The sequence below is a fragment of the Entelurus aequoreus genome, linkage group LG23 (assembly GCF_033978785.1).
Source record: "Entelurus aequoreus isolate RoL-2023_Sb linkage group LG23, RoL_Eaeq_v1.1, whole genome shotgun sequence".
In the NCBI taxonomy this organism is placed as follows: domain Eukaryota; kingdom Metazoa; phylum Chordata; class Actinopteri; order Syngnathiformes; family Syngnathidae; genus Entelurus; species Entelurus aequoreus.
Window position 1 is genome coordinate 36,942,457 of NC_084753.1, and position 16,566 is coordinate 36,959,022.

Below are 16,566 nucleotides of genomic sequence, written 5' to 3' on the forward strand. Positions count from 1 at the left end.
AGTTTGCAGCCATGACTTGAAAGGTTCATACTGCCACCTACCGGACTGTAGAATGTAGTGTGGGCCATAGGACAGAAGGAGGAAATCCCGTTAATAGCCTGTGGAGGGCAGCAATACACCTAAGATGTTCTACTAGTCTGCTGGAAATAGAAAGAAGAAGAAGAAGGAGGAAAAAGCAAGATGGCGTTTGGGGGAGAAGGCCTAAACGTGGGCGTTATGGTTCTGTATTTTTAATCAGTGCATACATGTGCACATATATGTCGTTTAATAGAGTAAACATCGTCAATAATTGTTTGTATCCGGATACATTAGTCTGAGCGCATTTTGACGCGTCTTCGCTTGTTAGCTAGCTTAGCCTGTTAGCTGCTAACACAGACGCGACACATTCGTACAACTACGCGCGGATTAAGAACACAAAATGAGTGATCAAAACACATCGCTAAGCAGAGATCAAGTGTGAGTGTAAAGTGTTGTGATTGTGTGAAAATGTGCGAAAGAACGATAGCAGAGTACGAGGAGGAACTTTGTCCAACAAAAGAGGAGAAGGAGCGACAACATCAAAAACATCAAGTTGTGTTACACAGAACAGGTTTGTTTACTTCTTACTCTCACATGTTTACTAACGTCATATTTATTTATTGCCACCATTCTTCATCACCATTCAGCACGGTGGCACAGGGTTAGTGCAGGGGTGTCCAAAGTGCGGCCATTTGCGGCCCGCAGGTCATTTTTTAACGGCCCCACGAAACATTCTAAAAATACGATAAAAAAAAAACAAAAACAAACGTGGTATAAAAGAGCAAACAGGTGAAATGTAACAAGAAAATGTTGCAATGTTCACTCTAATAACACAAAGCTGCCATGCAGGCTGTTTCTTTCTTTAAAAAATAATATTTAATCAAAATCAACGTCATTGTGAATTATTGACCTATTCAAGGCTCCAATTACGTCACATTAAATATTCCACTCTGAGATATTCTTTGGGGAAAATGTTGCATATTTTGTGTTTGCCATATACAAAACTGAGCTGTTGTTTTTTAAAAGAAGGGCCTAAAACGAACAAACAAAAAACACAAACAACAATAAAACATATAGTTGACGGGCAGATCTGAAGCAGGGGCCGTACTTATCAAGCTTCTCAGAATTACTCCTAAGAAGTCTGCTAAGAGTTGACTTAAGAGTAAATAAATTCTTCGCTGAAAGCTGCACTTAAAAGTTAGTTATCAAGCGTCTTACTCACACTTTCAGCGAAGTGTAGGACTGAATCTTAAGTGTCACACTCAGAGCTGAATTACGACATTACTATGTGCCGTAAATGGAATTTTAGGTGACGTCATTTCTGTGTCCATAGAAATGACCAATCACGGAAGGGAATCCGTTGTCTAAGAATAAAGAAATATCTTGGAAATATTTAATTGGACAATGGGAGTGTATATTTTGACAATAAACTACAAAATAATACAAAACAAACTAGTCCCCGCCGGCACTCACGCTACCGCTCCCTCTCTTCTCTTCTCTCGCCCACACACTCACTGACGTCACTCACCTCACAGCCACACACATACGCTACTGTCATAACATTTTCTTTCCAATTCATTAATTAGGCAACTAATTTGAAACTGGTGTGGGTGGCTCTATATATACTAGCCCACTGCAGACACATGCAGAAATCAACATGGAATCGAAAAGTATTAAATCTGTGACAAAAATAATACCCGCTCTGTCTAAACGATACCGTTTGATCAGCTGCTCGTCATCAAACAAATCCAGGACATCGTTCCGCTCCCTGAATGTTCGCGCACGTCTCTCTCGCCTCAGTGCCATCCCCTGCTGGCAACTCCTAACCACTTAGGACACCTCTGAAGGTCTCTTAAATATCGTGGAGAGTAGGAGTGATTCTTAGACTTAAGAACGTTGATAAAAAGCTTTTATTCTTAAGTTTGAGAGTAGGACTAAATTTCGCAAATTCTCAGGACTTAAGTGTAAAATGGCACTCTAAGAAGCTTGATAAGTATGGCCCCTGATCTCGAGATTATTGTGCTAAAATAAAAAAAGTATAATTTATTTTTTAACACTTTAATGAGTAGGACCCTTTTGGATCCCCAATAATTTTAGTGGGATTTTTTTTTGCGTGTGTCATTGCTCAAAAAATGTCAATGTTGTTATGAGTTATTGACCTTTTTAAGGCTCCAATTATTTTATAATCTTAAATATTGTACTTGATTAATTGGGGGAAAATATTGCATATTTGGTGGGGGGTTTCCCATAAAAAACCTGGGTTTTCTTTGACAAAAAGGGCATACAACTTAAATGTTTAAAAACGTTTTTTGACAGATAGACCTAATGTTGATCTAGAGATTTAAACTTTGAATAATAATAATACTAAATAATGACACATTTTTTATATTTTTTTGACCAAAACTGTTTGGGTTCACCGGGATCAAGCCTGAGTGGCGGCCTGAATGTATATTTTTGTATACATTTATCGTATTGGTTTTTAAAATAAAAAATATCAAAATGGCCCCCGCTTGCTTTGATTTTTCAGTGTGCGGCCCTCAGTGGAAAAAGTTTGGACACCGCTGGGTTAGTGCATGTGCCTCACAATACGAAGGTCCTGAGTTCAATCCCGGGCTCTGGATCTTTCTGTGTGGAGTTTGCATGTTCTCCCCGTGACTGCGTGGGTTCCCTACGGGTACTCCGGCTTCCTCCCACCTCCAAAGACATGCACCTGGGGATAAGTTGATTAGCAACACTAAATTGGCCCTAGTGTGTGAATGTTGTCCATCTATCTGTGTTGGCCCTGTGATGAGGTGGCGACTTGTCCAGGGTGTACCCCGCCTTCCGCCCGAATGCAGCTGAGATAGGCTCCAGCACCCCCCGCGACCCTAAAAAGGGACAAGCGGTAGAAATTGGATGGATGGATGGACCACCATTCTTAAATACGTTGTATGTAAGAATGTGGGTGTTGTTGAGAAGATGATGCACGTACACTACCGTTCAAAAGTTTGGGGTCACCCAAACAATTTTGTGTAATAGCCTTCATTTCTAAGAACAAGAATAGACTGTCGAATTTCAGATGAAAGTTCTCTTTTTCTGGCCATTTTGAGCGTTTAATTGACCCCACAAATGTGATGCTCCAGAAACTCAATCTGCTCAAAGTTTTTTAGCTTCTGTAACGAGCTAAACTGTTTTCAGATGTGTGAACATGATTGCACAAGGGTTTTCTAATCATCAATTAGCCTTCTGAGCCAATGAGCAAACACATTGTACCATTAGAACACTGGAGTGATAGTTGCTGGAAATGGGCTTCTATACACCTATGTAGATATTGCACCAAAAACCAGACATTTGCAGCTAGAATAGTCATTTACCACATTAGCAATGTATAGAGTGTATTTCTTCAAAGTTAAGACTAGTTTAAAGTTATCTTCATTGAAAAGTACAGTGCTTTTCCTTCAAAAATAAGGACATTTCAATGTGACCCCAAACTTTTGAACGGTAGTGTACGTCTGGTACTTGCAACCACGTGGTTGCCGGTGTTCTGTCGAATTTAGCTACCTGTTACGTACCTGTTACGTACCTGTTACATGTCGAATTTAGCTACCTGCTACGTATCTTAATCCATTTGTAAATAGATTGTTTACTTAAATTATAGTCTCCTCACTTTATCCAGACAGTCATTACGACAAAAGACCCTGGGAGGACTTTGCCCTTTAAAAGGGAAACATATTCACTGTGGCAGGACAGTATCAAGATTAATTCATCACATTTGTATAATCGGCTATGATGCATTTTATTATTATCAATATATTCTGTTCTTGTTACATTATATATACATTATATATTTTTGTTCTGATCTCTAATTTAAAGGGGAACTGCACTTTATTAGGATCATTCACAGTCCCCGCCCGTGTAAGACAAGAACACAGATGTTTTTCTGTATTTTATGCATTCAAAATCATAAATCAGCGCTCGCAAAAGGCAGCCAATAATTGCGTCATTGGTAGTTGCTCTGCATCGTAAAACCTCCATCAACATTTTATATACACATTGTAAGTATATATATATGTAACGTAGTAACAGGCACGTTCATAATAACGTGCAATATTTACGTATTTTGCCCATTTTAAGCAAACGGCGGTATACTCATTTCATTAGACACGTCACAGCGTTTTGTTTTCTTCAAAATTAACAACACTACTAATCATGGCAGACTTTGTGAGGGACAACAAACATAGTAACACAATCGCTTACTGTACAATGTCTGCTCTCACTGGGATGCCGACTGATGAGATGTTCATATCTTCCCGTTTAGATGAAGAATCAATACTCGCAAAGGGATAAAATAAGGGTGGGCACAAAATATCGCCTTTTCGTGTCTTTCTCGCCATCTCCAGGTCTAAGTTGGATGTCAAAGTTATGTCCACAACCTTCTACTACATAAGTGAGAGACATGATTTATAATCTAGAATTAGCTTTCACCATCTTAGAGGCGAGAAAGCAGCTCAGTATGTCAATATGGCAGCATAAGCTAGTTACTTCTGTGATCAATGCTTAATGTTAGCGCTTATAAAAACAATATCGCTAATACTTGGTTAATATTCAGGTCACAAAATCTAAATGGAGTATTGTTGCCAGTTTGATAGGCAACATTCCAAAAAAAGTGCAGTTCTCCTTTAAATTGTCAGATAAGTAAACAGTCTTTCAAATTACAGATCAAAACCAATTGAGGTTGTGTATTGATATTATCTACGATGAAGGTTTGTTTTTAAGTTATCATGCCATGATTTTACCGTTCCGGCCCACTTGGGAATAGATTTGCCTCCATGCGGCCCCTGAGCTAAAATGAGTTTGACACCCCTGCATTAGACCGTTACAAAATAATAATTATATTACATTTGTGTCCATTTAACAGCAAGGACAGGAAAATAACAATAATAACAGATTTTATTTGTAAAATGCACTTTACAATGAGTAAACAACCTCAAAGTGCTACTGTGGATTAAAAAGATAATAAAAATAAAAACTAGAACAGCCAAATAGCTAGAACTAGTATGCATACATAAAAAAATGCTTTTTTAAAAAGAAGGGTTTTCAAGCCTTGTTTAAAAGCATCCACAGTCTGTGGTGCCCTCAGGTGCACCACAGACTGTATTTTGTTTCTTTGTTGTTTTTTTTGTCATAAAAAAATACAGTCATGTGTGCTTACGGACTGTATCCCTGCAGACTGTATTGATATATATTGATATATAATGTAGGAACCAGAAATAATAATAACAGAAAGAAACAACCCTTTTGTGCGAATTAATGGGGGAGGGAGGTTTTTTGGGTTGGTGCACTAATGTGTTTTTTATGTTGATTTAATAAAAAATAAAAAAATATTTAATTTTTTAAATTTAATTAATTTTTTTTTTTTTTCTTGTGCGGCCCGGTACCAATTGATCCACGGACCGGTACCGGGCCGCGGCCCGGTGATTGGGGACCACTGCTCTATAGTGAACGTTAAGATGTCAACACAAGGATCTGCTGATGTGTTTACATGGTCCAAGTTCCTCTATACAACAGGAGCACTCTAATGTTTTTAGAAAGTTTCTACAAAAATGTTTGTCCCCCAAGTTTTGAACTGAACACGGGGGCCCGTGTGGTGTCATTCCAGGGCCCAATTTGGCATCTGGGCTGCCGGTAGAATAGTCCTGCTGTAAACAGTAAAGTTGCACGATATAGACCAGGGGTCGGGAACCATTTTGGCTGAGAGAGCCATGAAAGCCAAATATTTTAAAAAGTATTTCCGTGAGAGCCGTATAATATTTTTTAACAATGAATACAACTAAATGCTTGCATTTTTAAGTAAGAACAACATTTTTAGAGTATAATAAGTCTCTTGTCTTACCATTAATGCGACTTCTGGTGCTGCATGGCTTTGTAGTCTGGTTGATACGTGGTTATTTTCAACACTGTGATTACCAGCGGAATTATTCATTACTTATCATGTTAAGTAGTGTCAGCTAAGATTTATCTGAGAGCCAGATGCAGTCATCAAAAGAGCCACAAACGGCTCTAGAGCCATAGGTTCCCTACCCCTGATATAGACGATGTATATGAGATTCATTCGGCTGATGATAAATATTTTAATACTATCGTAATAATAAATGTTGAAGTCACATTCTAGTTGTCTGTAAATTTGACACTAACTAGCGGAAAAACGCGTCCCAAACACATCATAGCATTCTAGCTAACGTCCCTCCACAGTGCAAAACCACTTCTAAGACAGCAATCCTTGCCTCCATGGGGACAAATTAAGTTTCTTACAAGGAGCACTTGAACGTAAACAAAGTTGGGCGGATTGATATAAATGTGGACAATAACGATAAGTATATTATCATTATATGGACAATACTACAGTGGTTAGATCGATATATTTTAATTATCAAAATGTTTTTGTCCTTTAAATTACCAACTCAGGAAATAAGTCACTAAACACAGGATGACTTTAAGGGCAAAAAACAAAGGATTTGAATCAGACCCAATGGTACGAAATCATTTAAATATGTAATCGATATCATTACACCGCCATCCTGTGTCTTTGTCTGATCATTATTGTAATCAGAAATTAAAACATCATTTTTGTGATTTTGAGAAGATGAAGTATCCGTATCAGCATTGGTATGACTGATACTGCCCCTGTAACTGCTTGTTATTTGATCCATACCCACATTTTTAGTATCACCCACAAACAATGTAAAGTATCAAACAGCAGAATAAATGTTTAGTACATTTTAACAAAGGGTGAGTTTGAGTCAAGCTAAGTCAAAGTAACCAGTAACAGTAAATTAGCAAGTAGATTAATAATAGTTTTGAGAAAATAATAATGGAAATTCTGTAATTTGTTACTGTATATTTAGCAACTAAATTAAGAGCATTTGTACTCTATTTTAAAATATTTCTATGAGTAGTTCTATATTAAATAATGTATCGCAAAATACATTTTAAAACCTCTTTAGTAAAAAGTCAACCCGCCCCAGCTTGTTTTTCCTTACCTGTGAATAATGTTGTAAAAGCAGCGTGTTTGTGCGTCAAGACAGTTCATACAATAACTTGGTTTCGTCAACTACATGTAAATGTACTGAATGCAGGGTTCGTACGGGTGCTTAAAAACCTTGAAAATGCTTGGATTTTAATGTTGTGTTTTCAAGGTTTGAAAAATGCTTGAATTTTGGGTGAAATGCTTAGAAATGTTCATCATATTTCTCGGCAGTCTGACTCAGTAGGCTAATTATAAAATGGGAAAAAAATAAAAATAGGTTTCCTTAAAAATGAAAGCAACACACTTGATCTGTTGGCTTTGCACGAGCCTTTACATTAGGTTGTTGTCATGCCAGAGCTCTGTGTCGCCCCCAAGAAGACAGTTTGTTTTAATGAACATTGGATGGAAAATGACAAATGCAAACTTTGGATAAAACGTGGACCAAATCCACATGAAGCCTGCTGCAAAGTATGCAAAAAAGAAATCCAACATGATTCGACGTATTTTTCTCTCCATTATTTTGGTTTCCTACTTAACTTGTGTGAATCAATCCGTGCTGTTCGATGTCATTGAGTGCTGCAAGTAAGAAAAAGAACAAGAAATGTGAAAAACAACACAAATGGAGACACGTTTGCAAACACCAATGACATTGAATATTCACACTGCTTCATTTTCTATGCCCCGTTCAGTTAATGATAACTGCTGGTTAAATGTTAGGCATCGGTTTTAGCAGATTTTCCGTATTTTTCCTACAGACAGCATTTGGTGACCTCAAACAACAAGGCTATGGATTGATTCAAACTGGTTTTCGCCTTTTGAAGGGTACTGGAAAAACTGGAAATCTGGGGCCGTATTTATCAAACTTCTTAGAATTACTCCTAAGAAGTCTGCTAAGAGTTGACTTATGAGTAAATAAATTATTCGCTGAAAGCTGCACTTAAAAGTTAGTTATCAAGCGTCTTACTCACACTTTCAGCAAAGTGTAGGACTGAATCTTAAGTGTCACACTCAGAGCTGAATTACGACATTACTATGTGCCGTAAACGGAATTTTAGGTGACGTAATTTCTGTGTCCATAGAAATGACCAATCACGGAAGGGAATCCGTTGTCTAAGAATAAAGAAATATCTTAGAAATACTTAAGTGGACAAAGGGGGTGTATATTTTGACAATAAACTACAAAATAATACAAAACAAACAAACAATATTGGCAATGAATCAAAAATAAATGTTTCCTTTTCTTTCCAATTCATTAATTAGGCAACTAATTTGAAACTGGTGTTGTTGCTGATGAGATGACGCCCCTTATTAAATGTGTGACAAAAATAATACCCGCTCTGTCTAAACGATACCGTTTGATCAGCTGCTCGTCATCAAACAAAGCCAGGACATCCTTACGCTCCCTGAACGTTCGCGCACGTCTCTCTTGCCTCAGTGCCACCCCCAGCTGGCAACTCCTAACCACTTAGGACACCTCTGAAGGTCTCTTAAATATCGTGGAGAGTAGGAGTGATTCTTAGACCTAAGAAAGTTGATAAATAGCTTTTATTCTTAAGTTTGAGAGTAGGACTAAATTTCGCAAATTCTCAGGACTTAAGTGTAAAATGGCACTCTAAGACGCTTGATAAATACGGCCCCTGATCTTGAAAGTCCTTCAAAAGTGCTTGAATTTGGCCATGGAAAAGGTGTACGAACCCTGTGAATGCATTGTGTGACTGAGCAGATTTGAATGTTTCTAAAATATGTGTTCTCCTTGTTGTGTCCTGCAGACGTCTGCGAAGAACCTCTTCTCCCTGAGGAACCGGAGTGGTGCTTCGGGATGGTGAAGGAGGAGCCACAGCCCCCCCACATTAAGGAGGAAGACGAGGCGTTACATACCCTGCACATTAAGAAGGAAGAGGAGCACCCGTTTGCCCCCAATTTTAAAGAGGAAGAGGAGTGCCCACTGACCCCTCACATTAAAGAGGAAGAGGAGGAGCACAGCATCAGTCAGGAGGGAGAGCATCTTGAAGGACTGGAGGAGTTCCCAGTGATTAGTGTGATTGTGAAGAGTGAAGATGATGAGGTCAAATGGTTGGAGGAGTTCCCAGTGATTAGTGTGATTGTGAAGAGTGAAGATGATGAGGTCATCAGTGAGAGTGAGGAGAAGAGAGAGGCGGAGCCTCCAAGCAGCAGCTCAACTCAACACATGACAACAGAAGCTGATGGAGACCACTGTGGAGGATCACAAGCAGACAAGCTCTTAGCTCCACTATCAGATAGTGAGGACACAACGTCACACTCTCCTGACACTGATGATGAAGACTCTAAAGATGATAAGACATGTCACACTGACAACACACACTTCACATGTTCTCACTGCGACAAAACTTTTAAATACCGTCGTAATCTGACAAGACACATGATAGTACACACTGGAGAAAAACCTTTTACCTGCTCAGTCTGCGGTAAAGATTTTACTCAAAGGCAACATTTGAAAACACACATGAGTATACACACTGGAGAAAAACCCTTTATCTGCACAGAATGCGGTAAAGGTTTTGCAAACAAGAGTGTGCTGAAAGGACACGCGAGAAGTCACACCGGAGAAAAACCTTTTTCCTGCTCGGAATGTGGTAAAGGTTTTGCAAATAAATGTTTTCTGGAATCACACATGAGAACACACACTGGGGAAAAAACTTTCATGTGTTTAATTTGCAGTAGAAGATTCGCCCAGAAGGCACATTTGATAATACACAAAAGAATACACACCGGTGAAAAACCTTTTGTCTGTTCAGTCTGTGGTAAAGGTTTTACATATAGTTACTGTTTGACCAGACACATGAGAAGACACACAGGAGAGAAAGTGTTGAGTTGCAGTGTGTGTGGGGAAAGATTCTCCTATAAGTACCAGTGTAAGAAACACAAGTGTGCTGGTGAGACCAGCAGCAGCAAATGAAGATGCAGGATTTGAAATAAACTGTCAAAACTTTAACTTTGACTTTCTGACAACATCAGCACATATAACATGTGTGACATCATTGTTGTGTGTGTAACACAATCTTGTTATTATGCTTATTTTTCAGTCAACATCATTATGTACTTTTATGTAAAAAGGAACAGAACATTTGACTGAAATGCAAAACAAATGTTACATACAATAAACATGTAATGTGTATATAGATATGATATAGATGTGTATGTATATATTATTATGGGCTTGCTGCAATGCAAGCAGCCCATATTATTACTCTTCATACTTCAAAGTATTATAGTTCTTCTATCTTATTCTGCCGCGATCGTTGCGAAACGAACCGGCCAACAAACCCCTAAATATGTTGTATTGTCGGAAAAGTGTCACTCTCGCCGATTGCGGTATTTATAGTTGTGATCATTTCGTGTTACCATGGCGACACGGTTAAGGAATTAAAAAAAATCGGCCAATTGAATCGGTACATACCTTTCTAATGGAGGATTGCTTTAAGTAAAACAAATAAAAGGCGAGATTACCTCCTCTTGCCATTCTTTCACGTACACTACCGTTCGAAAGTTTGGGGTCACCCAAACAATTTTGTGGAATAGCCTTCATTTCTAAGAACAAGAATAGACTGTCGAGTTTCAGATGAAAGTTCTCTTTTCCTGGCCATTTTGAGCGTTTAATTGACCCCACAAATGTGATGCTCCAGAAACTCAATCTGCTCAAAGGTCAGTTTTGTAGCTTCTGTAACGAGCTAAACTGTTTTCAGATGTGTGAACATGATTGCACAAGGGTTTTGTAATCATCAATTAGCCTTCTGAGCCAATGAGCAAACACATTGTACCATTAGAACACTGGAGTGATAGTTGCTGGAAATGGGCCTCTATACACCTATGTAGATATTGCACCAAAAACCAGACATTTGCAGCTAGAATAGTCATTTACCACATTAGCAATGTATAGAGTGTATTTCTTTATAAAGTTAAGACTAGTTTAAAGTTATCTTCATTGAAAATAAGGACATTTCAATGTGACCCCTAACTTTTGAACGGTAGTGTAGCTCGGTGCTTAAGGTCTCATTTTGTTCACACACTTGTCTACTTCAACCCTGGCTAAAAAGTTTTTACGTCCGATGTTAGGTTTTGACTGGATGGTCATCGGAAAGTGGCGAGCGCCATCAGTGTTCCCCCATTAAAGAGGATGGCGTACACTCTAATTTGCTAGAGTGTAGAAGCCCCGAAAATACTCTTTTTTTGTGTGTGAACAACCTGTCCTCACGGCCACATCTTTTATACCACTGTCATGTGTTTCGGTGAAAATGTTGACACACATGTCCTCTCTCACAAAATGTGTCCCATTTCACTTCTGCCGGCCCTCAAAGCCAAGAAAGTCAGCTAAATTTCTCATTGACTCCAATGTTAAATGTTGGCTCTTATAACTCCAGAACACAAAAACTCACATTTTCTAATTTGCTCAAACTCTGCCATTTCTCCACTTATTGGAAATCTAAGAACACCGGAACGTTCCCCAAAGCCTTGAGGCGCTCACGGTGGTATCAGACTTTGCGCCATCTTGAAAGTATGCCGGCTTCCAGTGACCCCCAGCCACAGGTCCAGGGCACAGATAGCAGGCCCATCAAACTTTCTGCGGGAATTGTCTAGTTCACTTTTATACTTATTCCTAATAGTGTTTTTATACAGTTTTGTTATTTTTAAATAATTAAATTTTACATGATTCCATAGATGAACTCCTTCATATGATATACTGTACATATTTGTTTTACATGTGTTCATACCTTTGCTTTTGAGTACACATAAATCCCTCTTAGTTCATATTTACTGGTTCACATCTGAAACATCTTCTGGACCACTTCTGGAAGCATATTATTATTGACTTTATACATCATTTGAGCAGTTGTGTTTTATACAAGATCATTTACTTTCAAAATGTGTGACTTTATGAATCATTTATTGGGTCTCTGTAATCCATTCTATTAATGATATTTATTACTCTCTTTTGTAATATAAATATTGTTGTGTGATTGATGTATATGTATGTCCCCAGACCTTTATGCAATAAACAATTGATGCTTCAACAAAAGTTGGGTATGATAAATGTAGTTAATATCTGTGGGTATGTATTTTATTCTATTTAGTATTGCAGTCATGTTTGATATGTTTTTCTTTACAAGATGTACACTACCGTTCAAAAGTTTGGGGTCACATTGAAATGTCCTTATTTTTGAAGGAAAAGCACTGTACTTTTCAATGAAGATAACTTTAAACTAGTCTTAACTTTAAAGAAATACACTCTATACATTGCTAATGTGGTAAATGACTATTCTAGCTGCAAATGTCTGGGTTTTGGTGCAATATCTACATAGGTGTATAGAGGCCCGTTTCCAGCAACTATCACTCCAGTGTTCTAATGGTACAATGTGTTTGCTCAGTGGCTCAGAAGGCTAAGTGATGATTAGAAAACCCTTGTGCAATCATGTTCACACATCTGAAAACAGTTTAGCTTGTTACAGAAGCTACAAAACTGACCTTCCTTTGAGCAGATTGAGTTTCTGGAGCATCACATTTGTGGGGTCAATGAAACGCTCAAAATGGCCAGAAAAAGAGAACTTTCATCTGAAACTCGACAGTCTATTCTTGTTCTTAGAAATGAAGGCTATTCCACAAAATTGTTTGGGTGACCCCAAACTTTTGAACGGTAGTGTATATGTAATTTGTAGTTTAGTTCATTGTCTAATAATTCCTAAAAATGGAATAACCTTTATTCTTTTCATTTCAAAATCAAGCAGTAATGAAGATAAAGAATGGAAGGCTATTATATGAAGCTTATCTATTAAAGCTGTTTATTAATCCTACTAAAGCTGATCTATACAAAACGAGTGCAAAAATGGATTGCGTCCGTATAGTCAGCAAAATTAGGCGTGCAATCCATTTTGCGTCTCTTCATTAACGATGAATGAAATATACAAAATACATGCTGATTATCAAATAAACTGCACACGCAATGTGATTTATCAACACTCATCACCGTTTTGCGTGTGGTATTTAGCATTACATTTAGCATGTCTGAAAAGTACGTGCAAACTGACACAGTTACACACACGGCTGCAGGATCAGTGCTCACGCCGCAAAGACAGGCGAGGAACACGGAATGTGTGTCAGCATATGTGCATGGTCTGTCAGAAATAGAAAATATTAAACATATACAGGAACATTCTTTAATAATCGTATACTGCATGCTGGGTGAGTTAAGGGGCTGATTGAAACAAATTCAAGTTGGTGTCTGCTGACCTTTTTTTTAATGGAATTCATTTTTTCATTTAGAATATATATTTTTAACATATCTCCTATATGGAAATAACTTCTTAAAGTAGTTTTTTTTTTTTTTGCGTCTTGAGCACAATAAGCTCTCTCCCATGCAGTGCCATAAAAAAGTGTGTTTCATTGTAGATACCACTTAAAAAGTGATACATGGCAGCTGATTGTTTGATAACAAAACGACACAGGATGAAATTAATGTGCAGTAAATTATCGAGTGTCTCCATGGTGAAAGATGCATAGTACACGCAAATACTTCATTTAAATAAGGCGGTCTGGAACAGTTATGAATAGCACGTGCAATGTTAGTCGCTCGCACGCAACACACCCACTCATACTCCCGTACACTAAAGTAAAGTCCGATCATTACCTTATAATATTCGAAGTTCTGACTCATTGTCAACAAGCTACTAATAACCACTGCTTTAGCAGCTCGCCGCACGCGACAGGAACCGCCATAGTACAGTAGTAGTATCGATAATCTCACTTAGAACTTTAAAGGCCTACTGAAATTAATTTGTTTTATTTAAACGGGGATAGCAGATCCATTCTATGTGTCGTACTTGATCATTTCGCGATATTGCCATATTTTTTCTGAAAGGATTTAGTAGAGAACAACGACGATAAAGTTCGCAACTTTTGGTCTCTGATAAAAAAAAGCCTCGCCCCTACCGGAAGTAGCGTGACGTAGTCAGTTGTTCGCCTCCTCATATTTTCCTATTGTTTTCAACGCAGCTAGAGCGTTTCAGACCGAGAAAGCGACGATTACCCCATTAATTTGAGCGAGGATGAAAGATTCGTGGATGAGGAACGTTAGAGTGACGGACTATAGAATGCAGTGCAAGACATATCTTTTTTCGCTCTGACCGTAACTTAGGTACAAGCTAGCTCATTGGATTCCACACTCTCTCCTTTTTCTATTGTGGATCACGGATTTGTATTTTAAACCACCCCGGATACTATATCCTCTTGAAAATGAGAGTCGAGAACGCGAAATGAACATTCACAGTGACTTTTATCTCTACGACAATACATCGGCGAAGCTCTTTAGCTACTGAGCTAACGTGATAGCATCTGGCTCAAATGCAGATAGAAACAAAATAAATAAATCCCTGACTGGAAGGATAGACAGAAGATCAACAATACTATTAAACCATGGACATGTAAATACACGGTTAATAATTCTCAGCCTGGCAAAGCTTAACAATGCTGTTGCTAACGACGCTGAAGCTAACTTAGCAACTTTGCAACCGGAACTCACAGAGCTATGATAAAAACATTAGCTATCCACCTACGCCAGCCAGCCCTTATCTGCTCATCAACACCCGTGCTCACCTGCGTTCCAGCAATCGACGGCGCGACGAAGGACTTCACCCGATCACAGATGCGGTTGGCGGCTAGCATCGGTTGGTGGCTAGCATTGGCTAGCGCGTCTGCTATCCAAGTAAGTCCTCTTGTTGTGTTGCTACAGCCGGCCGCTAATACACCGATCCCACCTACAACGTTCTTCTTTGCAGTCTCCATTGTTCATTAAACAAATTGCAAAAGATTCACCAACACAGATGTCCAGAATACTGTGGAATTATGAAATTAAAACAGAGCTTTTTGTATTGGCCTCAATGGGGGAGCCATACCTCTGTTCTACTGGCTACGTCACGCGCATACGTCATATCCAAAGGAGTTTTTCAACCGGAAGTTTAGCGGGAAATTGAAAATTGCACTTTATAAGTTAACCCGGCCGTATTGGCATGTGTTGCAATGTTAAGATTTCATCATTGATATATAAACTATCAGACTGTGTGGTCGGTAGTAGTGGCTTTCAGTAGGCCTTTAATAACTTATAAGCGCACGCTTACCTTGGCTAAAACTAATTACTACTCCAATCTCATCCGCCTCAACAAAAACGATCCTAAATATTTGTTCAGTACAGTAGCATCGCTAACCCAACAAGGGCCTGCTCCCAGTAGCTCCACCCACTCGGCTGATGACTTTATGAATTTCTTTAATAAGAAAATCGACCTCATTAGAAAGGAGATTAAAGATAACACGTCCCAGCTACAACTGGGTTCTATTAACGCAGATACGAATGCATGTCAATCAATCAATCAATCATGTATGACGGATATTGCCCTCCAAAATAATCTCTGTCTTTTTAAAGAAATAACGTTAGAGGAACTCCTGCGGCGTGTAAATGGGATAAAACAAACAACATGTTTACTTGACCCGCTTCCTGGTAAACTTATCAAGGAGCTGTTTGTAATATTAGGACCATCAGTGCTAAATATTATTAACTTATCACTTTCCTCTGGCACTGTTCCCCTAGCATTCAGGCGAGGTTTGGTGGTAGCGGGGGTGGATATATTATAGCGTCCCGGAAGAGTTAGTGCTGCAAGGGGTTCTGGGTATTTGTTCTGTTGTGTTGTGTTACGGTGCGGATGTTCTCCCGTAATATGTTTGTCATTCTTGTTTGGTGTGGGTTCACAGTGTGGCGCATATTTGAAACAGTGTTAGAGTTGTTTATACGTCTACCCTCAGTGTGACCTGTATGGCTATTGACCAAGTGTGCGTGGCATTCACTTCTGTGTGTGTAAAAGCTGCATATATCATGTGGAAATCGGGAGAATTTCGGGAGAATGGTTGCCCCGGGAGATTTTCGGGAGGGGCACTGAAATTCGTGAGTCTCCCTGGAAAATCGGGAGGGTTGGCAAGTATGTGTTAAGGTAACGTGCGGAGTTCCACAGGGTTCGGTTCTTGGCCCTGCATTCTTCAGCTGGTGTACCCCGCCTTCCGCCCGATTGTAGCTGAGATAGGCTCCAGCGCCCCCCGCAACCCCGAAGGGAATAAGCGGTAGAAAATGGATGGATGGATGATGTACATTGCTTTCCCTATTCTGAAGTTGATAGTTTTTGGGATTCTAAGAAAGCGGGAAAAAAAAACATGAATGTCATGTGAATTTTTTTTTTAATTCGCAAATGTAGATTTTTAAAAACAAAACCATCGTCCATAACCTTCCACAAATAATTCTGCTATATTCTCTCATCTATATAATGCATAAAGGTCTGGGGACATACATATAAAACTGTCATAAAGCAAGATTCATATTACAAAAGAGAGTAATAAAGATAATTAATAGAAATAATTATAGAGACCCAACAAATGATTCATAAAGTCACACATTTTAAAAGTACCGTAAATGATCTTGTATAAAAGACAACTGCTCAAATGGTGTATAAAGTAAATAATAATATGCT

The 16,566-nt window shown here is 38.7% G+C and overlaps 1 protein-coding gene across 1 annotated transcript; it reads left to right on the plus strand.

Moving 5' to 3' along the window:
* Positions 1–156: 156 nt before the first annotated feature.
* Positions 157–12,041, plus strand: LOC133640694 (zinc finger protein 771-like). Its single transcript, XM_062034257.1, has 2 exons — positions 157–589; positions 8,794–12,041. Exons 1-2 carry the CDS (start codon positions 487–489, stop codon positions 9,960–9,962), a joined length of 1,272 nt encoding a protein of 423 aa, XP_061890241.1. The 5' UTR covers positions 157–486; the 3' UTR covers positions 9,963–12,041.
* The last annotated feature ends 4,525 nt before the right edge of the window (positions 12,042–16,566 follow it).

Bases quoted from the DNA above. Each gene is read 5' to 3' on its own strand.
- LOC133640694 (XM_062034257.1), top strand. From the start codon at position 487: ATGTGCGAAAGAACGATAGCAGAGTACGAGGAGGAACTTTGTCCAACA. The intron at 590-8,793 runs GTTTGTTTACTT...TGTGTCCTGCAG, and splicing joins AGTTGTGTTACACAGAACAG to ACGTCTGCGAAGAACCTCTT.